General features: G+C 62.3%; 7 protein-coding genes across 7 annotated transcripts; 2 read left to right on the plus strand and 5 right to left on the minus strand.

The window, feature by feature from the left end:
* Positions 1-1,563: 1,563 nt before the first annotated feature.
* Positions 1,564-2,762, minus strand: VTJ83DRAFT_144 (uncharacterized protein; the record flags this gene model as incomplete). Its single annotated transcript, XM_071007599.1, has 3 exons — positions 1,564-1,854; positions 1,910-2,195; positions 2,275-2,762. 3 exons carry the CDS (start codon positions 2,760-2,762, stop codon positions 1,564-1,566), a joined length of 1,065 nt encoding a protein of 354 aa, XP_070869497.1.
* Positions 2,763-4,584: 1,822 nt separating this feature from the next.
* VTJ83DRAFT_145 (uncharacterized protein) lies at positions 4,585-6,740 on the minus strand (the record flags this gene model as incomplete). The annotated part of the gene is made up of 6 exons (XM_071007610.1): positions 4,585-5,240; positions 5,316-5,574; positions 5,629-6,001; positions 6,060-6,164; positions 6,230-6,382; positions 6,463-6,740. 6 exons carry the CDS (start codon positions 6,738-6,740, stop codon positions 4,585-4,587), a joined length of 1,824 nt encoding a protein of 607 aa, XP_070869498.1.
* A 1,997-nt stretch (positions 6,741-8,737) lies between these two features.
* On the plus strand, positions 8,738-9,513 carry VTJ83DRAFT_146 (uncharacterized protein; the record flags this gene model as incomplete). The annotated part of the gene is made up of 3 exons (XM_071007621.1): positions 8,738-8,883; positions 8,997-9,143; positions 9,243-9,513. The coding sequence occupies 3 exons, from the start codon at positions 8,738-8,740 to the stop codon at positions 9,511-9,513; spliced, it is 564 nt and encodes a 187-aa protein (XP_070869499.1).
* Positions 9,514-12,228: 2,715 nt separating this feature from the next.
* Positions 12,229-15,414, minus strand: VTJ83DRAFT_147 (uncharacterized protein; the record flags this gene model as incomplete). The annotated part of the gene is made up of 3 exons (XM_071007632.1): positions 12,229-14,493; positions 14,559-15,074; positions 15,193-15,414. The coding sequence occupies 3 exons, from the start codon at positions 15,412-15,414 to the stop codon at positions 12,229-12,231; spliced, it is 3,003 nt and encodes a 1,000-aa protein (XP_070869500.1).
* A 1,510-nt stretch (positions 15,415-16,924) lies between these two features.
* On the minus strand, positions 16,925-17,958 carry VTJ83DRAFT_148 (uncharacterized protein; the record flags this gene model as incomplete). The annotated part of the gene is made up of 3 exons (XM_071007643.1): positions 16,925-17,071; positions 17,404-17,606; positions 17,850-17,958. The coding sequence occupies 3 exons, from the start codon at positions 17,956-17,958 to the stop codon at positions 16,925-16,927; spliced, it is 459 nt and encodes a 152-aa protein (XP_070869501.1).
* Positions 17,959-18,941: 983 nt separating this feature from the next.
* On the minus strand, positions 18,942-22,157 carry VTJ83DRAFT_149 (uncharacterized protein; the record flags this gene model as incomplete). Its single annotated transcript, XM_071007654.1, has 1 exon — positions 18,942-22,157. The coding sequence occupies one exon, from the start codon at positions 22,155-22,157 to the stop codon at positions 18,942-18,944; it is 3,216 nt and encodes a 1,071-aa protein (XP_070869502.1).
* Positions 22,158-25,475: 3,318 nt separating this feature from the next.
* VTJ83DRAFT_150 (uncharacterized protein) lies at positions 25,476-26,583 on the plus strand (the record flags this gene model as incomplete). Its single annotated transcript, XM_071007666.1, has 2 exons — positions 25,476-26,011; positions 26,097-26,583. 2 exons carry the CDS (start codon positions 25,476-25,478, stop codon positions 26,581-26,583), a joined length of 1,023 nt encoding a protein of 340 aa, XP_070869503.1.
* Between the last annotated feature and the right edge of the window lie 13 nt (positions 26,584-26,596).

A 26,596-nucleotide genomic window follows, 5' to 3' on the forward strand; every position in this document is an offset into this window, starting at 1 on the left:
ACTGCTGGTGGCCGGAGCTACCGCAGCCGTGCTGGGCCGCGCCGCGGGGGAGGTGGTTCGATGGCGATGGTGCAGGGCAGGGAAATGATGGAGAGGCCCCCCCGTCTACGCTTGGGGGGCCGCTTTCTGAAGTCGCCATCCTGCCCATGGGAATATCTCCATGGTTTCCACGGCGGGCGTGAGGCTTGTTCAAGATGTTCCAGGTCGATGGGGGGGGGGGGGGCTTCACGGGCCGACTTTGTGGGCGAGGGTCAGGGGCTTCTTATATCGGCTTTCACGCAAGCTGCGAGCACCTTGCGGGATACAAGGCCACCTGACATGTGCCGACTGCCACACAGGCAGGGAGGATCAACCGAGCATAGGGACAACGGGCCTGGGGCTCTGGACCTGGCCGGCGTGCCCCGGGTTGGCCCTGGGGCAGTCAAGCATCGGTAGTCAGTCAGTCAGTCTTTGTCCACTCCGCGGCCAAGGGTGGAACTCGGCATAGCGGATGTGGACCAGACAGAATGTCGGTCAGGCTCAGGCCTTGTTTTTTTTTTTTTGTTTCCAAAGACAAGAATAGACTCGGCGGAGAGACAGCCCGAGCTTATAGCGTCATGGCGTGGGTGTTCGCCATCCCAACCCTAACCCTAACGGAAGAGGCACGCAATGATGATGATGATGATGATGATGATATGGGCGCGATGCTCGCGACGGAGGAGAGAGCGCCGTGGCTGAGACAACATGGTTTACAATGTGGCTTGTCGTTCAAAAGCCGAGGCCCATCCCGCTGCGTGAGACCACCCACCGCCGAGTTGGTGGTGGTGTTGGCATGTCCATCAACATGATCGACGGGGCCCACGTCACCGCCGCATAAGGCGAGCAGGGATCCTGACGCTGGTGGCTTGGATGCTGGCGCTTCAGCTGTTGCTATATTTGCTGCGGCTTTCTCTTGGCCACGCCCTCGGCGCCGAGAGACGATATGGGCCTTCTGGAGAGCAACATGTCAACAACACATCACCCGACGTTGCTCTCCGGAGCGTGATGATGACCCGCGGATGTGGCTTGATGACAAGCCGCCGTCCTCCAAGTGAGTAAGAGTCGTTGGGGCGCGGACACCGTTCAAGGACAACGCCAGAACGCGCAACATGGAACCCAGATCCAACATCCATGGAACCAGCACCAACGCCGGCGTTTTCTTCACCTTTTCATTTCAAGAGAAGCTCTCCTCCAACGCCATGAGCCATGGTAGTAGTAAAACAAGGAGAAAAAAAAAATAAAACCCAAGCAGGACCGCACCAGACACCCTCCCGATGATGACTCCCTGGTATCTCGCCTACCTGAGGTATCCAAACAAGCCCAACCAAAACGCAAAAGCAAGCCCAACCCCCATACCAACAAGAAGCCAAGCAAAGGTAGCAAACCCCCCAACCCCTCCTTTCTCTGCCGCCCGCCCAGGCATATATATATACAAGGATAAATACAACAAAGAGAGTTCAGGCACGGGAAGAAGAAGAAGAAGGAGGAGGAGGAGGAGAAAAAGAAGAAGAAGAAAAAAACAAAGAGCCGTCACCGGCGCGCCAATCACCACCAGATATCCCCCCTCTGCATCATGCCTCCAGACACGGCCAGGCCGACGGGCATCCTGCCGCCGGGGCTCCACACGGGGCTTCCGACGCGGCTGCGGTTCTTGGTCGGCGTGACGGACGCGGCGGCGGCCGGCGGCGGCGCGGGCGCGGGGGGCGCGACGAACCCCGTGCCGGCCATGGCGGCGTTGGCCACGGCCAGCGTGGTGGCGTGCACGGCCTGGCGCCGCAGGTCCTCGAGCCGGCGCAGCAGGTACGCGCGGTTCCACAGGCGGCGGACGTGCAGCTGCTTGGCGATGCGGAGGGTGGGCGTCGGCGGGGCGGCGACGGCGGTGGTGGCCGACGAGGACGGGTCGGGTGTCGCGGCGGGCGCGCGGGCTGCTGGGCGGGCTGCTGCGGCGGCGCGAGTAAGAAGCGGCGGCGGCGGTGGCGGTCGGCAGCGGCGGCGGCGGGGACCCGGGCGAGGCGGACGACGGCCGCGACGGGATGGTGCACTCCTCCGGGGCGGAGCCGGGGACGGGCTCGAGCAGGAGCAGCGAGTCGACCCAGCGGGTGGCGCGCACGGCGTGCTCGTCCGAGAAGGTAAAGGTCACGGCGTCTTCGTCGTCGGGGAGGCGGCACGTGATGAACCTGTTTTGGCGTGTCAGCGCGAGCCTCCCTTTTTTGTCGGATCGACCCGTCGACGATCCCATCCGGCGGTGGTGCTCACCATGTGATGAAATCGGGCAGCGACAGCGTCACCGCCCGGGCGGCCGGGTTGTACTGGGGCAAGGCGCGGTATCCCGGGATGGTTTGGAGCTGATGCGGGCGCAAGTCTTGGGCGCGGAGGTAGGCATCGTAGGCCGAGGCCACGGCGCGGTCCGAGAAGACCAGCCGGAGCCGACGGTCGGTGACCGAGACGTCGACGGCGACGAGGTTGGGCATGGCGGGGACGATTTGGGTTGCTCTTGGGGACGGACGCCGGACGGTTGCAGGTACGAGGGAATACGGCGGGTTGTTCGTTATGAGCAAGCCGTGCGTGCGTGCGATGATCAGCCCCTGAAGGCTTTGAACGAAACGTGTCTGGCGTTGCGCGACGACAGGGCAGCGTTGATCACGATCATTCCCCTCTCTCTCTCTCTCTCTCTCTTTTCTCTCCCTCTCATGCTGGTGATTCCAATAAGTATATCCCATGCAACCCCCCTCAAAGAGCCCCATGGCGCCGTTAACGTTTGCGCCTCCGCTGCCAGCAGTTCAGGCCATTCGCTGGGCTTCCAACGAGCCAATGGCGCCTCACCAGCTGTTCAGCCCCATCGTTCGCTTGGCTCCCGTTCGCTACACCTTGCATGACGCGGACTACCGTGGCCTCGACGTCGGCCAGTCGAGCGAGCCGAGAGAGCCACCAAAAGCTCGAGGCTCCGTCTCTGCCGGCCCCCCCTCGTCTGGTGCCTGGCTGCTTGTCGCTGACCATGAAAGGAGATGCCCAAGATCCCCCTCCTCCCCTCTCCCCTCTTCCCTGGCCGCCCCCTCTCCCCGTCTCCCTTTCAACAGACGAGCAAGTTTCCTCGGCAGGCTCCGGGGTGGATGTGCATGTGTGTGCGGGTGCGTCTGTGTGCGTGAGCGTGTGTAGGTGTGTCGGGTCGGGTCGGGTATACAGAGAGTCGGGCTCCTCCGCATGCTCGAGATTTTTTTTTGCTCCGGTCACCCAATCGCCGGGCATGCCGAGTCCGTTTTTCCCTATTCATAACGTCCATGGACAAATGGCGAGTCGAGGGATAAAAGGGCATAGGATGACGCGCTGCCCTTCCCCCGCGACCCCTCGTTGGACCTATTCATCCGTGGTTCCCGCGGGGGGGGGGGCCGAGGGGAGCGGGGAGGATTTGCCAAGAATGCTGCCCGACGACGGCATGGGTTGAATGCAACCAGGATGCGTCGCGATGCATGTCTGGTGTGTCTCTGCTTCGTCTCCTTGTCGTGTGTGGTGCCCTTGACGTAAATTCCGCAGCCAACGCCGGGCTCGGCGTTCCTATCACGGCGAATTCCCAGCAGCAAAGGTTGGACGGACGGTAGGCCGTAGGCCATAGGCCGAACGCTACGTCACTCCCCCGCTGAGCCCCGCGTTTCCCGATTTCCGGCCTCCGCATGCAGCTCTCCGGTCCGCCCGGGTTTGGAGACGGCCGGGCCTTGGGCGGAGAGTGCCCGGTCGAAAGGCCTTCAGAGTCTTTATCATTCATGACAAGTGACCGGCTCCCGCTCATGACCGTCGCCGAGCTGCAAGAGGGCACCGCCCGATGGCAGCACAACCCGGCTCCCAGCTCTCTTGGGACGCTGTTCCCAAGGAGGAAAGCCGAGACGGCTTGGCTGCGTCGATCATGATGGGGGCGCATGGAGGGACACACTCGTTAGTCGCCTTGGAATAACTAGTCAACTGGTAATAACTAGTAGTACGTGGTGAAACCAGCAGAAAGCCCTAGGGTGGGTGGACTTTGTGTGCTGAAAACGCCATCGCCATGTTGCCAAAAAGATTGCAAAGAAACGTCCAACCAACCAACCTGCCAAAAAAAAGGAAGAAAAATAACAAGGTCAACACAGAAAACGAAGAAAAAAACAAAAAAAAAAAAAAAAAAAAAGCTCAAGACGACTAGTAGAGTGATGCATGCAGACAATTGTGACTCGCTAATAACGTCTCTCTCTCTCTCTCTCCCATTGGTATCTTCAGCTGGACCGTATTACCGTGGTGTACGTACATGGCCTGAAACACAGAAACCAAAGAGACCGCGACAAACAAACGATGCCCACCCGACCAACGCCGCCCATGGAACGCTCGCCAGAACGAAAAACAAAGCACCGCCAACTCCCACCAACTCCCAAAAGGTCTCCCAAAAGAAAACCAGGATTGCTTTTTCCACGCCCTATTTTCCCTCTTCCCTTCCCAACCCGTCTATGTGTAGCAGCAGGAAACCAAGATGCCCTTGGAGCATGCACGCCAAAGGCGTGGACGAAAACACCCTCCGCCCCGTCTTTTGCAGGCCGCAAGGCCTCAAGCCCACTTGCCCAGCAAGCTCATGAGCGCCATGCCAACCACCAGCGCCGTCAACCCCAGGAACGTGCGCAGCGGGCTGGCGCGCGTCATCTCGCCGCCGAGCATCCAATCGTGAGCCCACATCTCGACGACGCCCACCCACACGAGGATGCCCGCCGAGAGGGCGTCGAGGGTGCCGATGGCGATGATGGTGGACGGGTCGTTGCCGTTGAACTGCTTGAGCACGCCGATGCCGATCGCCATGCCCAACGGCGTCACGAGCGCAAAGGCCGTCGCCAGGAGCAGCTTCTTGCGCATCAACGCTCCGTCGGCCCAAACGCTGCCCTCGGTCGTCGAGGAGCTGTGCGTGCTCGTCGCCTCGTTATCCGAAATGGTGCGCTTGGGCTCCGTCGTGGCGGCGGCGGCCGGGGCCGCCTGCTCGTCGTGCTGGTGGTAATGCTCGTGTCCGTGGGGGTGGTTGTGGCCGTCGGTCGGGGCGGCGGGGCCGTGGCCGTGGCCGTGGCCGGCAGGCACGGCAGACGTGGGGCAGGGCCGGCCGAGCGCGGCGATGCGAGTGCCGAGCGCCAAGCCCTCAAAAATTTGATGGAAGACGATGACGGCGAACAGGGTGAGGAAGAAGGTGTCGCCGGCGACGACAAGGGTCAGGCCGATGACTGCCAAGGGTTAGCGGATGGCGAGGAGGGGAGATGATCGAGGTCTCGCTGTCGGGGGGGGCGGGGTGCACGTACGCAGCGAGTGGAAGATGACACCGGCTTCGAGGACGGCAATGTTGACCATGTCGGTGCGGACCGGGGCATGCGCGTGGCCCGGGGTCTCGACGCTGCCATCGCGCGCCTTGGACTCGTGCCACTGAATGAGCCGGCTCCCGAGGTACTCGACGAAAAACGACAGAAACAGGCCGGCCATGAGGATGGCCGCGGCCGTGGCCTCGTACGCCAGCTCTCCGAGGCAGTCGTTCTGGAACATGAGGTTCGCGTGGGTGAAAAGCTATGCGCGGTCAGCGCCCGAATCCCTCACACGCCCGGCTCGGGTCGCTCTTACATGGACAAAGGCCGTCGAGATGACGACGCCCGTGCCGAACTGGCGCAGGATGGTGAACGAGACATGCTTGGGCGAGACGAAGGATGACAGCAGGATGGGGGCGAAGACGCCGATGGAGCTCGTGGCCAACATGACGAAAAGCAGGCCGACGCGCAGCCGGATGTTGTAGTCGCGGTCGATACGCTGGCACGTTCTCTCGACCGTCCGGCCGTTCTCGTCGACGCAGTGCTCGACGCCGGCGTGGAAGTGACACCTCAGCCCCGACGATGAGCCGTGGTCGTCGTGGTCGCCGTCGCCGCCGTGGTCGTCCCCATCCTCTTCGGCACCAACAACGTGGACGGCAACGTCCTCGCCATCAGGATCGGTGCAGAACCTAGGATCGTCAGCAACCTTTTTCACGCTTCCCCAAGACAAGAACCTTTGCGGCTTACATCTCGGCACCATGGCTGTGACATCCCGTGAAAGCGGGCGGCACGTCTTGGGTCGCCGTCACCGAATAGTGAACCTCGTACTCGGTCGTACCGGCCATGCAAAACCTTGGGAGAGGTTGTTAGTTGGACATGGTGCAAAGGGTGCCAGAGAAAAAAAAAACACAACGTACAGCTCCGAGCCGTGAAGATGGCAGTCCGTAACGGCCGTGATGCTAGATGAGGTAGCCGGGGCCCTGGTGGGAGCAGGAGTGGGAGTGGGAGTGGGAGTGGCCTCGGCCTGGGCGGCGATGATTTGGACCTCTCCCGTGGGCGCCCGGCAGAATCTACGGTGAGCATGTGTGAGCGACAAGTCAAAGACGCGAAACCAAGATGCATGAGAGAGGGAGCGAGGGGCCGAGCTTACATTTCGGAACCGTGGTTATGGCATCCCGTGTACGACGAGGCCGTCACGGTGCCCGAGATTCGGAACTCGGTGGTGCCAGCCTGGCAGTACTGAACGGTGCCGTGGAGGTGGCATTCCGAGACGGCCGTGATGGTGGCGGGATTGGGCTCCGCGACGGTCGGGTTGATGTCGGGCTCGCGCGGTGCCAAGGGCCGGGCGGTCGGGGCAACGGCGCCAGCGCCAGCAACGGCCAGCAAGCCGCAGAGGGCGGGCGCGCGAGCAAAGAGCAGGCGAACCATGGCGAGACGGAAAGGTGGCTAGCTAAACAGGGTGGGTCGCGCGCTTGTTGATGAACAAGACTGAGCTTCCGGAAGGGATGGGCGGTGTCGTTGGTTTTTAACAACCCACGAAGCGAATCCCGAGAGGCCGGAAACGGAAGCTCGGTGGGGACAAAACCCGTGCGGGATATGACCCCAAGGCGCGCGGCGCGAGCGTGGGAGGGTGTGCAGATGCGTGGTTCGATTTTAGGAAACGTAAAAAGGTTCGCCGGTGGTTTGGATCGTGGGAATCAAGCGACCAAGCCCCAATGAAGAGCGAGAAAGGAGAAGGGAGCGAGGGGGGGTGAGGGTCCCGAGCCAGAAGGGTTCACACGCACAGCAGGCCCGCGGTCGCCGAGCTGTGAGTCCCAGGTCCGATGTCTCGTGCCAGCTGAACTCGCTCACATAAGACAAGGTCGAAAGAAGAAACAGACGCGGGGGTTACACAGCGGACGAGACGAGGCGAGGGGAGGCGAGGCGAGCGTGGTTGGCCACACGGGAGGAGAGATGGGGAAGAGGATGCGGGCTGCCGAGGGAGAGAGGGAGAGAGAGAGAGACAAGGGAGACTGGAGATTGGCAGTGCAGGATTGCAGGATGGGTGGGACGAGGGAGGTGGTGGTGGAGGAGGAGGAGGAGGAGGAGGGAGAGGAGAAGCTGACAGCATGGAAAAAGTAACTAGCAAGCTCAGCAGCGCCGTGGGATGGATGGACCCCGTGGGATGGATGCCGGGGGGGGGGGAATGGATAGGTGGTAGGTAGGACGGATCGACGGGGAGCAGGATTGTCGCAGCGACCAACGACCGGAGCGAGGTGGGTTCCATGGCTTCCAAGCCCGTCGAGGTCCACGGGGCGGCCCACCGGCGCGGGAAAATGAACCTTGAAGGTTGGTCCCGGGCTGCCGTGCTGTGGTGGAGGGAGGTGGAGGGAGGTGGAGGATGGTGGATGGGAGAGATTGGCCCGCCTTCCTGATTGGCACCTTCTAATCGCGGCTGCCGCTTGAATCCCGTCTCGCATCGTGAGAACCTTGATGGCCAGGGAAAAAGTGGGACACGGGTGAGAACCTTGACGGCCGGCGACCAGACCGGGCGTCCAATAGGGCAGCCGGGAATAGCTCACGTTAGTACGCAGCACACAAGACCCGCGGACCTCACGGCGCAGCCCCGCCAAGACCCCCCCGTGCCCTCTGCAACTCCATGACCAACAAACGCACAACACAACTCCATGCCCTATGTACAGAATACCGACCTACCTAATACATAATACACACACACGCCCCCCACCCACCGCCTCGCTAGGTCCGCTTCCGGCTCCGGCCGTCGTCAGCACCGCACTACGCACTAGCGCAGGGCGGCCCAGCACGAGGGCATGAGGCACCGAATCTCTCGTAGGGTGTACTATAGGTAGTTGTACCTTAGTTACTGTGTACTGCGTACACTATACACGCCGCGGTCGTAATGCTTCCAGGTGGGTTGGAGCGGAGCCCAGTGTCGGGCCAGGTCCGTAGGGACCACCACCTCCCGCCCAACCGAGAGGCACTGCCATGCTCGATCTGCAGAGTTTGAACAGGATAGTGAGCTATTCTGCTCGCCCTGCGATGCTACGGCTTGGCAGACAAGGGGGGCGGGAGAGGAAATTAGGTGGAAAGGTAAGAACCTTGACGGCAAACCTGCGCGGGATGCGCCGCGCTAAAGACAAGAAACAAGAGTTTCTTGTTGGTCATGGGTTCCGAACGGCCGCTGGAAGCGGGCAGGTTGTGCCACAATCTGCGTCATGTCGATCCGCCGCCCAGCCGTCCGGGTTCGTGCCGGGGTGGATCATGGGACTCGCGGATGTGCCTGTCGACATTCTTATAAGTAGCTGCAGCAACCAAGCCGGCATCCACAAGAAACACGACCTCGTGGCAGCAAGACGCAGTCCTTTCTTCCCGACTCTTCGTCCCAAATCTCGGGAACCGCCCAGGTCGTTCGTCCTTCGCTTACCATGAAGAGTGCTACCTTCCTCGCCGCCCTGATGGGCCTCGTCTCCGTGGCCGCGGGCCAGGCGACCACCACCCCGGCCCCGACGACCAAGACCCTGAGCCCGTCGCCCACCGAGAGCTACGGCTGCGAGCCTCACGGCGACCACTGGTGCGTCCCGGCCCCGCCCTGCCGAATGGCTCATCCCTAACCCTCTCCCTCCCCCATCCTCCATCCCTCCCTTGTCCTGTGCCGGCCACCACAATGCTAACCGTTCGCCGCAGGCACTGCGAGGGACCCCGCGAGACGGGCGCCGCTACCACCGCCCCGGCCCACCATGACGATGACGATCACGACCACGATCATGACTCGGTGACCCCCGGCCCCTCGCCCACCGAGAGCTACGGCTGCGAGCCTCACGGCGACCACTGGTACGTGCAGCTGAACCCTAACCCTCTTGACTGCCCTCCCTCCCTCCCTCCCTTCTTCCCTTGTCTCCCAAAGGATTCTCACCGTGAATTGTCGCATAGGCACTGCGAGGGCCCAAGGCAAACGGGCGCCTCCACCACGGCCGCCTCGGGACACCACACCGACGACGAGCACGACCACGACCACGACACCGATGACGACGACGACCACCACCACAGCTCCGCCACCCTCTCCACCGTCACCACGGCGCCGGCCAGCGAGTCCGCCTCGCCTTCGCCGACCCAGGCGCCCGCGAGCGAGGCCGGCGCCGGGACCCTCGCCGCCAACCTGGGCGCCGTTCTCCTCGGCCTCGCCGTGGTCCTGGCCAACTAACGGGACGCGGGTCCTTGGACCTCGAGCGAGCGGGGGGTAGTAAGCAAGGCGTGTCTGGCCGCCGAATGCAGCATGCCTATGCTTACGTCTCGATGATGTTATGACGCCTTGCAGGAGGGAGAGAGAGGGGGGGGGGGGGGAAGGGGGAGAGGATGGATACAAGGTGCCTTGGCTCAGGGAACGTGCTTGTAATTCATAATACCCCACACTTAGTCCAGTGTAGTACATAGTAATTTGCCTTCGCCTTCTTTTTTTAAGGGGGGGATGTTTCTCTGTTTGGCCGATCCCGAAGTTGGAGTCGATTTTGATTGGTTCGTGCAACAAGACACGCGTTCGAGCTCACGAGATGGAGGTGAGGGATCTGTCCCGAATCCCGAAAACCATGGAGAGGCAGATTCGTCGGGGGAGGCGCTTGGGCTCTCCGTTCTCAAGGCCTGGAGCGGCCTATAGGTCTGCCGGAAGCCAAGAAGAGCCCGTACATACTACGGTACAAAGTAACTACTACATACAACTACTACAACAACTACGCGATGGGCACGCCATATGCCAAGCCCTCTCGGCCGTTTCCAAGTTGCGTGGTGGCCGGGGCCCGGGCCGGGGGTGCTACACCTGGTAGATAAGGTAGGGTTCCATGCGTTGCTTGGCTCAAGGTAAAAACTACCTTAATCACTGGGATCCCAGGGCTTTTTCAGCCTGCCCGTGCTTGCAGGGATCCAATCATTGCAGTTTCAAAACAGCCGACAAACACTGGCTGCATGCATGCAGCCCGTACGAGGCGTTGGTTCAGAAAAACCACCTGCAAACGGAGCCTGCTTGTCACGAGAAGCCTGCCAATCAACCGAGTCGAGCTCCGAAACAACTCTCTGCGCAAACACACACCACCGCAACCCGACACAACCCCAATCAACTCGTTGAAACAGTTCCACGGTCTAGAAGACCAGAGTCCGTGGAGATGCAAAGCCAGCTGCGCAAGGTTTCTTCTTCTCGGCTTCATCCCAGAAGCATCCGTCCTGTCCCGTACCTCACACACACTCTCTCTTTTTCTCACTCAGTCACCCACCCACCCACACACACACACACACACACACACACTCTCTCTCTCTCTCTCTCTCCCACGCACATGCGCATACTGCGTATACTATACACACACACCGCCGCTTTCCCAAGAAAAAAAAAGAATACAAAGAGAGCCCAAGACATTCCGTCCAGCAAATGGGAAGCCAGCCCGCCCGGGATCCCAAACCACAAGGCCAAACGCCGGTCCGAATAGCCATTCCAGCCGTAGGTGCGCCGCGTCAGCTCGACCTCGCGAGGCCCCCCCGCGGAGCAACCGCAAGGGATGTCCCCTCCGATTCGGAAACCCTCCCGACCTCGAACCTCTTGAGGCCGCGTGATGGGAAGCGGCGTCGACGGGAGATGCGGCGGCATCCGCAGGAGCTCGTGAGCGAAGCCCTTGCGGGAGGCGTTGTGCTTACCCACCTCGCTATTGTGCATGCCTTGGTCACGTCACGACAAAACAGCCGAGGGAATTCACGGTAGGCGCTGTGCTGTGCTGTGCTGTGCTGTGCTGTGCTGTGCTGTACCTATAGCAGGTCAAGGTTCTTATCCCCCGGTGGAAAAAAAAAAAAAAAAAAAAAAAAAAAGAACCTCTAGCAAGAATCATCATGATCAGACATGATCAGAAAGTATACCGTGTACTGCGTACTGCGTATACAGTAGAGTCCACGTCCATGGAGCGCACCGCCCAGCTCGACTCAGGACGGGTACCTGAACAGGGGGTAGGGGGCGGGGAGTTGGGTTTGCGGTGTACTACTGAGTAGTAGGTCGTTGTGCACCTGAATAAAAAAAGAAAAGCAAAATAATCCACAAGACACAACAAAACGCGGAAGGGACAGAAGAGGAAAGACGGAAGACGGGAGAGGGAGAGGGGGTTGGTTGGTGATGACCCGAGTCAATTCCCGTTTCGTAACCCCCAACATCCATGTGGCTTGTCACAGGGCTGTATCTTGTCGTCTACCGTGTACTACAGTACTATACACAGTCCACAGTAGCTACCTTGATTGGTACGATGTAGGTTACACCAAACCCGATGCATCCGGGGTCGGCAATGCGCAGAGTGCGGGCTACGGGGTGGACGCCATGTGCACCTACAGGTACAGAGCATACGCAGTATACGCAGTACGCAGTATAGAAAGCTAAGGAGGGAGATCCTCAGGGAAGTGTCATGAACCCTTTCCGTGGCCATCTCCCGACAGATGGTCGACCCCTTTCGTCTACGTAGACTAAAAAAAAAAAAAAAAGAAAGAAAAAAAAGAAGAAACATACAAAACATACAAACACAGCAAGTCCGCCTTTCTTGTTCTATCCGGAAGGATATAATGATGTACCACCACACAAAAGAGATAGCCTCTCTTAGCATTACCCTGTTTCTGTTACAAAACACCCAAAACACAAAAAAAAGAACAAAATCCAAACTCTCAGGTAGGGTATCTCGACCAAGTTCCGTATCGAGCTTTTGTCTTTCCAATAACCCAAGCCGACGTATATACCCCCCAAACCCATCCCGGCTTCCCAAGCAAGAAGCAAGCTCCGTAACCCACAAACACCATGTGCTGCCCTGATGCGTGCCGCAGAGTCCACGTAACCTGACGTACAGTATCCCGACCATTAGAGCGTCATGAACCTCCCCAGACCGCAGACCTACCTGCTACAATCTCACAACCCAGGCCCCCAGCCGCCCCCCGACACTTCGTACCGCCCCAGCCTCTCCTGCCACGACTGCCAGTCGAAACCCTCGTCCATATTCACATCCATCTCGTCGAGGCCAAATTGGCTGGGCAGGTTGAGAATGTCGGGGGACCCGCCGTTGGGCGTCCACAGCCAGGGCGGCAAGGCCTCTTCGACGCCGGCGGTGGCTCCCGGCGCTGGCGTCTGCTGCATATCCACCGGCTGCCCGGCGGCGAACGCTCCTTGCGCGGGGGCGGACCTTGGACCGCTGCCTGCCACGGAGACGGGCGTGCTTGTCAGGCTCGTCGCCGGGCCCATCGAGGCCGGCAAGCCGTCGCCGCCAACGACCTGCAGGTCCGACAGGCCTGGGGTGCCCGGGCCGAACGCGAGCCCCGGGCGGCCGTCGAGGGCGGCCAGGTCAAAGACGCCCGAGGCGTCCGGGTTGGCGGCGTTCCAGACGGGCATGAAGTCGGTCGGCACGAACGACGGCTGCGACATGGCCTCGTCGAGCTGCTGCAGGACGGCCGGGCTGGCAAAGGCAAGGGCTTGCGGACCCGAGCCCAGCGACGGGGCCAAGGGTGGCATCCCCGGGACCATGGCCTGGGGCCGGGCGACTTGGGATGAGGGCGGCTGCTGGGGCGGTTGCTGCGCCGCCGCTGGCGGGGGCGGCGGGGGCGGCGGGGACGGGCGAGGCGGCAAGCCCACCAGGTTGCGCCAGCGCTCGGCGGCGTGGGCGGCCTTCCTGGCCCCGTCGAGGCTGCCAAACGCCGAGGGCGGGGTGCCGTACTGGTCGAGCTCGTCGAGGGCCCTCGCGGCATCGGGATCCGCCTTGAGGCGCGCGATCTCGGCCTCGCGATGCTTCTTCACCTTGAGGTACAGCTTCCGCAGGGGCATCCACACGGCGTGGTGGCTGGCGAGCTTCTCGAGCTCGGCGGAGTTGGGAGACTGGAAGGTGAGGTTCAGGGCGGCCCAGATGCGCTCGGCCTTGGGGCCCCAGGGGCGCTGCGACACCTCGACCAAGGCGTAGCCCAGGGCGTTCCAGTGGCTCCACGTCTGGAAGAGCCAGCGCCACTGCTTGAACCGCGGGTCCGTGTTGAGCTGGTGGCTGTACTCGAACACGTCGAGGGCCGCGTTGAGCAGGCGGGCGCGCACGTCTTCCGACAGCTGATCGTTGCCCGGGCCCGGGAACAGGACCGACTGGTAGATGACGAGGGTCATCTTGGCGGCGACGACGCGGGCCACGTTGGAGGCGACCCAGAACATCGAGTTGTTGTTGTCTTTGAGCAGGCGCTCCTGGACGCGCTGCGACACCTCGAGCAGCATTTCTTCGCGCTCCTCGAGCGACTTGTCGGCGTCGCAGGGGAGGTGCGGGGTGGTGGCGGACGACAGCGTGTAGAGGCGGCGCGAGAGGGCGCAGATCTCGTAGCGCACCAGGGAGAAGGCCATGTCGGTGGTGCCCTCGCGGGGCTCGGGCAGCGCGGTGCTTTCGGGGGCGATGTCCGTGTCGTTGATGTTGAGCGGGATGCGCGTGTCAAAGGTGCCCGGGGCGATGGTGAGGTCGGTGCCCTGGTCCTCGGCGGACCGGAGGTCGAGGACGCAAAGCGCCCAGAACAGGCGGCGGCGCATCTCGACCTGGAACGGGGAGAGGTTGGGGAAGTTGGTGCCGTCGCGGTGCAGGCCTAGCGACTGGCTGATGCGTATCAGCAAGCCTGTGAGGGTCCAGGCGAACCGCGTGTCGTCGTGGCGGCGGACGAGGACGAGGAAGAGGAGGAAGGCCTGGGCCACGGTGAAGTTGGGGTTGGTCAGGATCTCGGCCTTGGCCAGAGCCTGCTCGATGGCGAAGCGGTACTTTTGCACAAGGTCGGCCTTTTCGGCGTTGAAGTTGAGCTTCACCTCTTCCTCGTCCAGCGAGGTGATGGCCGCGTAGTAGATGGCAAACATGAGAGCCTCCATGGAGGGGGTGAGGTCGTCCAGGTTGTGGATGAGGCGCTTGATGTTGTGGGTCATGGAGGGCACGTGGACCACCTTGAGCACGGGGTCGACGTTTTCCTGGTAGACCTGCCAAATGAAGGGGATCTGGGACGGCAGGGGATGCAGGGGTCGAAGGTCGACGCTGGCCGAGCGGTAGCCGAAGATGAAGGCGGGATAATCGGTGCCGCGGGCGGTGTCGGGAGACTGGGGGCTGCCTTCGACGTCCGACTCTTCCGACTCCTCCGAGGTCAGGTTCTGCGAGGCCTTGCGCAGTTCGTCGAGCTGAGAAGGGGTCGTCGTCGTCAGCGGGGGAGGCAGGACAAGACAGGACACGACACGACACCTACCTCATCATTGATGGACGACCACAGGGAGCTGCTGACGTAGCGTGCGGTGCCGTGGTCGGTGAGCACCAGGCGGCCGAACTGCTTGTGGACCTCGGGGGAACCGGGGCCGTGGGAGCCCGGCTCGGACTCGGCGCGGGGGGGTCGCGACCCTGAGACGGCCGGCGAGTGGATGCCGACGCTGCCACCTCGGCTGCCGGAGGCGCCGCCCTGGTTGGGGCCGCCGAGGGCGCTGCGATCCTTGAAACCGAGCGCCTCGGGCGAGTTGGGCGAGTTGCCCGAGGTCGAGGGCCGGTGGGAGGACTCGACCTCGATCTGGCCGCTGAGTTCCCTGACGATGCCTTCCAGTTTTCGGAGGCGTTGGACCAGCTCCATCTCGCGCTCGCTGGAGGGCTGCTTGTGCGGGGCGTTGGGGTCCTTGGGTCGGGAGCGGCGCGGGGCTCGGCCTGGGGGCGGGAAGATGCAGGGCATCATAGCGCGACGGCAATTGGAGCACGGCATGTGCTTGTCGCAGCGCACCTGTGCGGACGGGACGGTCAGCGGGCGAGGAAAGGGGGCTACGAGGCGACGAGGCTCGGAGGAGGCGGGTGGCGCCCGGACGAGCGGCTGCCTTATGGCGGTGGTTGTTGGAGCTTACCTTTCGCCGGCGGCAAGTCACGCAGCTGCGGGGGTTCACGGCGGCGGACGGAGGCATGGTGGGCGAGTAGACGGAGGCGCCGGGAGGCGGGTTCTGGGCCATGGCGATGATCTGCATTGGGTCGTAGCCGTCGTTGGGAGTGGCGGGCGAGGGGTCGGTCGACTGCGGGCTCATGTCGAGCCGCGAAACCATGGGCGGGACGGCGCTGGCGGGTCCGTTCATGGCTGCCAGGAGGGATAGAGAAAGAAAAGAAATCACAAGGGCCCAGGAGGAGAAGCAGAAGGAGAATGTATGCGTGGGTGAGTCAGAGTCGGGCGGCAAGACGAGGAAGACGAAGACCACGACAAGATATGGCTCGAGGTCGGTTCAAGAGCGACGGCGGGGTCGACGGGGGAGGAGAGCGGCGGCTTGATAAGCGCGGGGAGGCATGCGAGGGTGCCGGACAATCGAGGCGGATGGCACGGCGAGAGCGTGCCTTGAAGCCTACATGGGATGGGAGAGGGGCCCTCGAGAGATAGGATTTGGCGATGGCGGCGAGGTTCGTCGACGAGTCCGATGTTTCGGGGATTTGAGAAATAGAATTGGAACAAAGTCGTAGAGCCCGACCCGCGGGAAAGGGACTTGGGTGGGGCAAAAGTCTCAGGTGGAGACAGGCCGGAGCCACACCTTGGAAGAGCGCCCCACCGGGCCCCGTTTTTGGTTCTTGTCATGCCGTACGTGTACAAGTACGTATACCACAAGTTCGTATACCCTAACTGTTGCAGTAGCAGGTATATATGGTGCACTAGCTGATGGCAGCATCAGCGGATCCGTTTTTGCTGTCACACTAACTCACTGCTCGGTACGTATTGTCACGTTCTCGTCCCGAGGAAAAGTCATGGTACGCCAGGGAATGACGCATTGCCGATGAGTCGAGTCAGCCATGTCACCTAACTAGCGTAAGGCATGTACGTAGTAACTAGCGTATAGTACCTTATGTACTTGTACAGTCACATACAAGACATGGCAAGACCCGACGGATGAAACTGTGCGACGGGACGATCCACGGCCAGGGTCGCATCCGATGACGCTAAAACGCTTTGTCGGGACCTTTAGGACATGGAAAAAGGCACTCTTCCACCTCTTCCACCCCCCCCCCCCCCCCCCCCCTTTTGATGATGGACGGCCTGCATGGCATGGCAGATGGCACATGGCTTCCTTGAGAGATGGTTGATAGTCCACCGGATTTCTAAGCTGCTCACTCCCTTCCTCCCTCCCCTCATCCTCGCACTCAGCTTGTCGTCGTCACCCGCGCCCTATCCTTCACCGCACCCATCACGCATCCATCTGCATGGCGGTCGAATCATACTTGGGAGAAACCTACCCAGGTAGGTAGAGAGCACCTGCTATATAGGTACTCTTGCTCAAGGGAGCATGACGCATTTTTGACTTTTTGACACCACATGCTTTATTTCTTTTTCTTTCTTTCTCTCCTCAATGCAGTACATCCCACCCATGATTCATTGTTTACTCTGAAGCCATCACCGCCAGGAAACAGGAACAGCACCGAATTTCGCATGAGGCATGGACACAAAACCATACAGTTACCTACCGAGGGTTTCCCCGGCCTCCCTACCGGTCCCACCTAGCCCCAGCGCCACATCTGCCACGGGACCAAGGCTCGGCGTCCCGAACCCGCCGACAGAGGCTGGCAGAAGAGGGATGGGTTGGCGAGACGGCTGCCAACCGCCCATCAAATCGCCTTTGTCAATGCCTCGAGGTCAGGATGATCCCGGACGAGGTTGGCAATGGGCAGAAAAACCTGTCCAGCAGCAGCCATGTTCCTTACATCCCTCCACGTTTTCCACTCCCAACAAGCGCACTTTTCAGGCTCCATCACCTGATATGGGAGGGAATGGGTTCGTTAGCCAGGGCCACCTAGCCGGAACAGCATGGGGATTGTGTTGAGAAACAAAGGAAAAAAAAAAACACAACCCACTGACTGCACAGAAGGGATGTAAAAAGGGGGCTGAGAAAAAAAAAGCTGGGAATAGGGAGGAAGAGAGAGGATAGGAGAGATGAGAGGGAGACGGAGAGAAAAAGACGAGCGAAAACGAGATTCAACAGGCTCAATAGGTGAATAAAAAAGAGAGAGTAATCAAAGAGAAAAAAGGAGAGGAGAAACAAAGAGAAGAAAAAAGAAAAGAAAAAGAAAAAAAAAAAAACACTCACCCGAGGCTCGCCCTCCCCAACCGTCCAGCAAAGCACAAAAATGGTGACATAGTGCTTCTCGGGCCCAAAGACGTCGTTGGTGACGGCCACGACCCGGTCGGCCCGCACCGCGAGGCCCGTCTCCTCGAGGGCTTCCCGCTCGGCGCAGGCCCCGAAACCCGCCTCGCCCACCTCGAGATGCCCGCCGGGGAACTGCCACGTGCCTGGAGGGAGGAGGAGCCCCAACCCAAAGACAGGTAAGCCACCTGGCCGAGTCTGGTTTCGTAGTATTGCACAAGGAGAAAGAAAAAAAAGGGGGGGAGGGCGGCCGCGGGTGTAACCGTGGAACCCATGGACCTGCTGAGCCCATGGCCCCTACACTAGTGTTGTGAAGGGTAGGGTAGCGTAGCGCATAGCGTATAGCAGGTAAGAAAGCACAAGAAAAGAACAAAAACAAAAACACTCACCACCTCCGTGCTGGCCCTTGCGGACGCCCATGAGCAGGCGGCCCTCGGCGTCCCGCACGAGCGCGGCCACGCCCACCCGGACGACGGGAGGCGGCGGGGCGCTGGCCATGTTTCTGCGTCGGGTCTGCTGTTGGTCGACGGCTCCGACCGTCGGGTGCTCTATGAAGGGTGTGTGTGTGTGTGTGTGTGTGCAAGCGTGCTGGCTGGCCACGGGGCGTCGGGGTATGGTAATTAGCGTGCCTGTGATGTTGGCTGGCTCGCGATTTTGCTCCGCTCAACAACGAATGCATCGGAGCATCGGAGCATCGGAAGGCCAAGCAGCGCCGCCGACGCTAGAGGTCAAGGGTCAGCGGGCCCCAGGTCGGTCACTACATAGTACACAGTAATTAACTGGTTCAGCTAGCTGGAGAAGGGCTCGCCTCGCCTCGCTCCCGTCAAGCCCCCACCAAGAGGGACACGCCATGTTCCATCCGAGGTTGGTTTCGTCGTGGTGGTGTGGGAAACGCGGCTTCTTGGCCGGTACAAGAGCCTCCACTGCGCTGCGCTGCAATGGCATGTCCGTTGCCGTCTGGTACCGTACATAGTACATCGGTAGATAGCTAGGTACCTAGCTATTCGGTACATCCTCTTTTGTACCCTCCACTTTTGAAGTACATGCACGATCCCGAGTGCCCAACCTGGAATCCCCTCTTCCACGCTTTCCGCAGGCCATGGACAATACAATACAATACGTAAAAGTACCGTTAACCTTTGTCATGGATCCAAGATGCAAACCCTGTCTTCTAACCGTCGGCCGTCAATGTTCTATGCACCACCCAGCCAGCCTACCAGAGGTATGCATTTCCGTCCGCCTGAGATCCGTAGAACCCTCCCTCCCTCCCCCTCCCCTCATGCAAAACCCAAGCCATGATGATCCCTTAGCGTAGGAAGCAGAAGCTCCAATCTCCGCCCCCCCCCCATCCGTCCTGCCCTTCCCGTCATTCCAAGCCGTACTTGTTGGTGTCGTTGTTGTAGTGTACACATCCGATGCTCTCCCCTCCCCCCCAAAACTCCCCCGATGGAACATTCTTTCTCTTCTCCTCCTCCTCCTCCTTAGCGCAACCCACCGGGTCCCTTCTCCACCACAAACCGCACGGGCTTCCTCTTCGGCAGCGGTGGAGCTCCCTTGGGCGGCACGACCGGCTTCAACACGGGACCCGGTCCTAGCGGCTTCGGCGCGTTCCGTCCTCCTCCCCGCCTCGTCGACCCTCCCGCCGCCTTGGCGTGCGCCTGCACCTCCACCAAGGCGTTCCTCGCTCCGAGGACCTTCTGTCCCGCCGGCATCGAAAGTAACCCCGTCGCCGTGGCATCCCGCCCGTTTTGCGTTGGGTCCTGCTGCTTCTGCTGCTGCTTCTGCATCGTCTCGTCGCGCTCGTCAAACCCCCACCGCTCGACGCCGCCCCCGACGAGCCACCCGCCGAGGTTCTTGCACTGGCTCACGTCCAGCCACTCGAGCCGGCCGCACCCCTCGAGCACGTTCTCGACGCCGTGGCCCGTCACGCGCACGCACCCGCGCACGCTGAGCCCGCGGAGGTCGTTGAGGTGGAGCGCGACGCAGCCGAGGCTCGCGTCGCTGACGGCGCTGCCGCAAAAGGCCATGCGCAGCTCCCGGAGCCGCGGCAGGCCGAGCGCCACCACCTCGGTCGCCGTGTCCGACAGCGCGCAGCAGAAGCTCAGGTCCAGGTGGGTCAGCCGCTTGGCGGCGCTCGCGAGCGCCACGACGGCGTGGTCCGTCAGGTACGTGCAGTCGGCCAGGCACAGGCGCGTCAGCTCGGCGAAGCGGTGCGGCGCCCACGCCTGAAACCCGGCGTCCGTCACCGACGTGCACCGCGTCAGCGTCAGCGACTGCAGCCGGTGCGACGCGTGCGCCGCCAGGTGCGCCATGGACCGGTCCGTGATGTGCTTGCAGTACGACAGGTTGAGGCGGCGGAGGTTGGGGCAGCCGATGACGGTGCCGGATTGCGGGCCCGAGGAGGAGGAGGACGACGAGGACGAGGACGAGGACGAGGGCGAGGACGAGGAAGGGGGTTGGGAATCCGAAGATGATAAAGTGGGGCTGTGCCCGTGGCGGGTGGGGGGTCGGCCGTTGGAGTTGGATTGGGACGACGACGACGACGCCGACAACGAGGAAGAGGGGGCGATGACGGTTTTGCTGGAGCCGTCCCGAGGGGCCGAGCCTGATGAAGCCGGAGCCGGGTGCGGCACGACCCACCCGACGACGCGCGCCAGGAGGTTGTCGCCGACCTTGCGGCAGTTGCTCCAGTCCACCTCCTCGAGGCCCTTGGCGCAGTCGCTCATCTCGAGGATCTGCGACGCCGACACGTCCCAGACGCTGCGCATGCGCCAGACCTTGACGTTCTTGCCGCAGCTCCGCCACAGCGCACGGAACCCCTCGTCCGTCAGGTGGAAGCAGTCGCTGATGTCCATCTCGACGGGCCGGGGGCCGATGAAGGGCGCCAGGACGTTGATGACGGCGCCGTCGTCGACGCGGCGGTTGTAGCGGCCGAGGTTGACGTGCGTGCACAGGTCCGGGCTCGTGGTGAGCAGGCGGCGCCAGCGGCGGCACACGGCGCGCAGCCGGAGCAGGTCGGCGAGGTCGAGGTGGCGGAAGATGCCCACGAGCACGCGGTCCGGCAGCTCGAGCCCGGGCTCGGGACCGGGCCGCTCGCGGCCGAACGGGTGGACGAAGATGCGGGGCCGCTTGGGCAGCGGCGAGTCGTCGAGGGAGACGGGCGACAGCAGAGGCGGGGCCGGCGTCACGGGCGGGACCTTGATGCCGGCGACGATGACGCTGCAGTCGGTCTGCGGGGCCGGCGGGGCGAGCGAGCTGCGCCGGCGGTTGCGGAGGTTCTCCATGTCGACGCTGAGGAACGGGTCCGGGTCGGAGGGGCGGCGCGTGCTCGCCTCGTCCTCGACGGGGGTCGGGGGAGGCACGAGCCCGGGCCCGGGCCCGGGCATAGGCGCGAGCCCGGGCGCCTCGCCCTCGGCAGGCTCGTCGGAGACGTCCCGCATCTCGACGTCCGGGTGGAAGCGCTCGCGCGCCGTCTCCTCGACCTGCGAGCGCACCTCGGGCGGGCAGCGGCGCCACAGCTCCTCCTGCACGTCGCCCGGGACCACGAGGCACTCGACGTCCGTCACGGACCGCACCGTGGCCGTTCGCACCTGCGACAGGCCGAGGCTGGTCACCTCGCCAAAGTACTGGCCCGCGCGCAGCCTGGGCCGGGCGTACGGCGTCTCGCGGCGGCTTCCGGGGCTGAGCGGGTCCTGGAGAACCTCGGCCTCGCCGTGCACCATGAAGTAGATCTCGTTGCCCGGAGCGCCCTGGCGCACGATGTCGGTGAAGGGCGGGTACGACATGGGCTGGACGTTCAAGCCGAGAAAGTGCAAGATGTCGGGCGGCAGCGTCGCAAACAGGGGCAGCTCGCGCAGCGTCTTGCGCACGTTGACGTAGGCGCTGCCCAGGGCGCTGCCGCTGATGGCCGGGTCCTCGACGACGCCGGGGCTGGGGGACTTGCGCTTCTTCTTGTTGGCGGCGGGCGTGACGCCGCCTTCTGCCAAGGTGCCCGTCTCGCCCGTCGCCACGGCGCCAGGGACCGTCTCGCGGACGGCCGGGGCGGCGGCGGCAGCGGCGGCGGCGGCGCCGGCCTGCGCTCCTCCTCCTCCTCCCCCCTCCTGGCGCTTCTTTTTGAGGATGGCCAGGCGCTCGAGCGCCTCCTGGCGGATCGCCTTCTCCATGTCCGGGAACCTGGGCAGCTCGGCCTGCAGATCCTCCTTCTTGAGGACGACGAGCAGGCACTTGGTGCGGGCCACGATGGTGGCGGTGCGCGGAACGTTCATGAGGACGCCGATCTCGCCGAAGAAGGCCCCCGGCTTCAGCTCGGCATACACGGCCTCCTCGTCGCGTGAGGTCACGGCGACGATGCCGCGGACCAGCCAGTACATGGCGCGGGCATCGTCGCCCTCCTTGATGATGTGGTCGTGGGGAGCGGCGATCTGGGGCCGCAGGTGGGCGCCGATGGCGGCGAGGAACTCGTCCGGGGCCGACATGAAGAGCGGGAAGGACCGGATGCGGTCGACGAGGTCTAGGGGCATGCCCGAGATGGTCGAGGCGGTCAGGGGGGAGGGACGGATGGGCCGAGCCGGGTTCTGGTCGACGTCGAAGGACCGGAGAACCGACGAGGCGGACTGCACGCCCGCCTGGGAGCCGCCGGCTTGGCCATGGTGATGGGCCAGCGCCCGGTAGGGCGACGAGGTTCGGCTGCGTTGCATGGCGTCTTGAGCCGGCCGGGAGGATCGCCTCCCCGACGCCGAAAACAAGCGGTGCCCTGGTCGGCTAGGAGAGGGTTCAAGCGGGGTGCGAGCTCGCAGCCGAATCCGGGCCAACAGACGATGGCTCTCTCTCCGTGGGGGTGGGGTGTTTCGGCTTCAATACTGCGAAGGAGGCTGATTGCGATGGGATCAGGCAGGAGGGCTCATGCTCCCGTTGCGCCACAGGGTTTCTCGCGCGGGAGTCGGCGGCCAACGCAAGGCGCTGTGTGCCGCAGGCCGCCGTGATGAGCGCGTGTGGCGTGAGGGAGGGCGAAGGCCGGGACGAAGATGCAGAAAACGGGAGGAGGTCAGCGCGGAGCTGTGGTGCGTGGCACAATGACGCTGCTCCGGCGTCCTGGGGTCTAATGCGGTGGCGAAAAATGTGGGCGCCCTTTGCCAGCGCAAAGTCAACTCGATGGATCGGCCCGGAACTGGAATTGTAGGTCCGACGGACGGGGGGTGTGGTCAGCCTCCTATTCTCATGATGTGTCTTTATGTCCAAGCATCAGGGCGGCCGCTTACACCAGGGCGCGGGGTGTTGAGACACAAAGATGCGCGTGCGCGTGCGACGGGGACGGATTGGGGAACGTCAGTGTGGGGTAGCAAGCTGGAGCTTGGTGGTGGTGGTAGTGGTGGTGGCAGCAGCGGAGCTCCCGAAAAGAAAACCGGTTGCAGGCGACCCTGGCCAGTCGGGACGTGGGCGTGGGGAGCGTAGGACCGTACGGCTGTCGAGATGCGAAGCGCAAGGCCGACTTTGCAGCCAAGCGCTGGAGGTGCGTCGCTCTAGACCGCGCTGGGGGGGCCGAGGTGACGATACGTGGCGGGTCTCACCCAGCGGGACGTTGCAGAAAATAGAAGGACGCAAGACGCAAGACGCAGAGAGAGGGCCGATGGAGGACGGCGAGGCAGGGAGCGGGAACCGGGAGGACGAAGAAGAAGAAGAAAGAGGACGAAGAAGAAGAAAAAGAAGAAAAAGAAGAAGAAGAAGAAGAAGAAGAAGAAGAAGAAGAAAGCGGGATTGTGACGCACGAGGCCGTCGTTGTTTGCGATTTTCCAGAGGCAAGCTGTGGGTGTTGCTTCTGCGTGTCGCCGACGCCCGGCTTGAGGGCGCTGACGGTCGCTGTGGGAGGGAAAATCGCCACCAGGCGGGCGGTCTTGGGATTGATTGTACGTAGGTATCGTAATGGATGAGAAGCCCCAAGGACAAGCTTGGTAGACGACGACGACGACGACGACGACGACAAACGGTATCGCGGGGCGTCGGGATGGGGGAGCTCAGCTAACTCGGGATGCTCATGGTGCCAATCGCGACAAGGACGCGCGACGACGACGATGGTTCGCTAAGGGGAGGGCCGGTCGTCCGCGATCGACCAAGCTCGGCATTGAGGAGGGGTGACGCTAAAAGGAAGCTCGAAACCACACGGCCGCCACACTGACCATGCGCCGATGCGGGGCAGAGGGGCCATGCCATGACCCCCGGGCGCCAGGGTATCGCGTTGCAGGACGGCTTGGATCCAGCATGGAGCTCCTGAAAGAAAAGGGTTGAGCGCCGGGCCGTGACGTGACGGGTAGGGCTGGGAGGGGAGACAGACATGTGAAAGGACCTTGAGTACCTACCCAGTATTAACGTTATCTCCCACGGTCACAGAGAGAGACAGAGAGAGAGAGGATGCATGTAAAGGCACAACACCGATGTCACAGCCACCACTCCCTCTCTCTGCTCTGCTGGTCTCCCTCTTCCCTCCTGGGCCTGGGTCCTCCACCCTCCTCCACTTCCCATGGTTCCCCACGGGATTTTTAGGTGTCAGCGTAGCCGAGGTGGTGGGACGGGGCACATACACACACACACACACACACACACACACACACACACACACACACACACACACACACACACACACACACACGCACACACACACGTGCACCAACACCGTCCGTCGCCGGCGTTGGGTCATCGCAGATCTTGTCGCCTCGACGCAATGCTCCGGGATCCCGGGCGGGGTGGCTGGCGTGGTCCGGTCTGGCCCGCAAATCCCGCTCCGAGCTGAGTTGGACGGGGATGGCAAGAGATGCCAAATGATCGCAGCCATGGCCCATGATTTGCATGCCCCTCGGCGAGGTCCATGTCGTACCTAAGCATTGTAAGTACCGATACGCACAACACGCACCAACCAAACAACCAACATCGCTCGCTCCAATGCCTTGTTGTTACTGGTTGCGCCCGGCCGGCCGCCGATGAAACGGCAGCTTTCCCCAGACCTCAGATGGCTTCCAGAAGCATTCCACGCTTGCAGGCGGTCCGTGCGTGCCGTGCCGCCTTGGGCTGCTGTCCGGAGGGTTTTGGTCCCCTCAGGTACAGTGACTCCCGCACCAGTAGCGGAGCGTGGGGGAGAGAGCTTGTTTCTCTTTGCTGCAACGGAACCCCGGAAGAAGACGGGAGCCAGCTGCCTGCCGTGGCGTCGATCAGCTCTCGCTCCATTTTTTTTTTCTTTTTTGGCGACCGCATCACTTGGCGCTTCTCTTGGTTTCCCCAGAGCATGCTGCTGTCTCACTCGGAACCCGACGTCCATGGATGCAGAGATGCAGAGGAGGAGTGGCAATGCCAATGGCCGGTGGGCACTGACGTCAGGCCTCAGGGCTGGCTCCGTTTTCCACCAAGAGGCCAGTCGAGACGGGCAGTGCTGGACATGGATCGCCAAGGCCCGAGGTCAGCTTGTCGGGACGCCCCCATGGAAAAAGCAGCCTGGGTTGTACGTATCCAATGCTGGTCCAATGCTGGTTTCAACGGACGGGAATCATTGCTGACAAAGATGAAAGATGGAAAGAAATCATGGGGTCCACGGATGAAAAGAGGGTTTCTTTTTCGTTTCGTTCGGAGTTTACAGAGCATTTGCACCGATATCCGACCGACAAAGAAAAAAAAAGTGTTGCCCTTCCCGTGACCGGCCTGTACTGTGTATGTACTGTGTAGGTATAACGAGTACCTAACCCCAACCCTCGCTTGGCTCGACTCCGCTCGGTCCAACCAATTGCCGATGCTGGAAGCTTCGGAAAAGCTCGGGCCACTTCCACCACTTCCACCAACAAGGCCGCCACCCATTGCAAACGTCACTGACAAAGCTTTGTTCCCCGCCAACCAACCCCGGCTTCGCCTCGACATCATCTATACATAAAAAAAACAAACAACCACAACAGCCACCAGCCACCTTCTTCCTCTCGTGTCGACTCGTTTCCTCGCTTCCAACATCGACATCGACACCGACAGGGCACCGAATCGCCATGTTCACCATTACGATGCGCGCCGGCCCCGGGCGCCTCGCCGCCCACGCGCCCCAGCTCGCCCGGGCCTTCCACTCGACCCCCAAGACCAACAAGGCCTTCTTCACGGCGAGGACCGTCCTCCGCGCCAACGCCAAGCCGTCCTCCTCCCTCGTCTCGCGCCTGCAGGGCGCCTCCCGCGGCTACCACCAGTACGAGACGACCTACCTCGACCCCGCCGCCCGCCGCAAGGAGCTGTACCGCAAGCTCATGATCGGCGGCGCCATTTTCGGCGGCACCCTCGTCGCGGTCAACGCCGTCTTCAACCGCGAGACCCGCGAGGACGGCGGCATGCCGCCCTTTGAGCGCTCCTATCTCAACCGCACCTTCCTCCACACCGGCCTCGGCGTCGGCATCATCGCCCTCTCGGCCTACCAGATGGTCCAGACGGGCTTCGTCTGGCGCATCATGACGGCGAATCCCTGGGCCGTCGGCCTGGGCGGCCTGGCCCTCAGCGTCGGCAGCATGATTGCCACGCGCTCCATTGATCCCGACAAGTGAGTCATGGCGTCTCCTCCCCGCTCTCTCTCGTGGGGGGGGTGCGATTCGGACCCCGCGGCTAACCCCTCTCCCTCTCCACAGCTACATCCCCAAGTACCTCTGCTGGACGGCCTTCAACGCGACCCAGGCCGCTCTCGTCGCCCCGCTCCTCACCATCGCTCCCCCGGCCCTGCTCGCCCGCGCCGGCCTGTACACCGTCGCCATGATGGGTAGCATCTCGATCGTCGGCGCCACCGCCAAGCAGGACAAGTACATGTACCTGGGCGGCCCGCTGCTCGCCGGCGCCGCCATCGTGGCCGTCAGCGGCTTCGCCCCTCTCATCCTGCCCGCCACCGCCGTGCGCACCCTCGCCTTCACCGAGAACCTCTGGCTGTACGGCGGCCTGGCCGTCTTTGGCGGCTTCACCCTCTACGACGTCCAGAAGGTGCTGCACCACGCCCGCCTGGCGCAGCGGGGCCTCATCAAGCAGGATCCCGTCAACGAGAGCATCTCTCTTGAGCTTGACTTCCTCAACATCTTTATCCGCATGGTGCAGATCCTGATGATGCAGAACAACCGGAGGAAGTAAACGCATGAACCCC

Source organism: Remersonia thermophila, chromosome 1 (genome assembly GCF_042764415.1).
Source record: "Remersonia thermophila strain ATCC 22073 chromosome 1, whole genome shotgun sequence".
Lineage (NCBI taxonomy): Eukaryota > Fungi > Ascomycota > Sordariomycetes > Sordariales > Chaetomiaceae > Remersonia > Remersonia thermophila.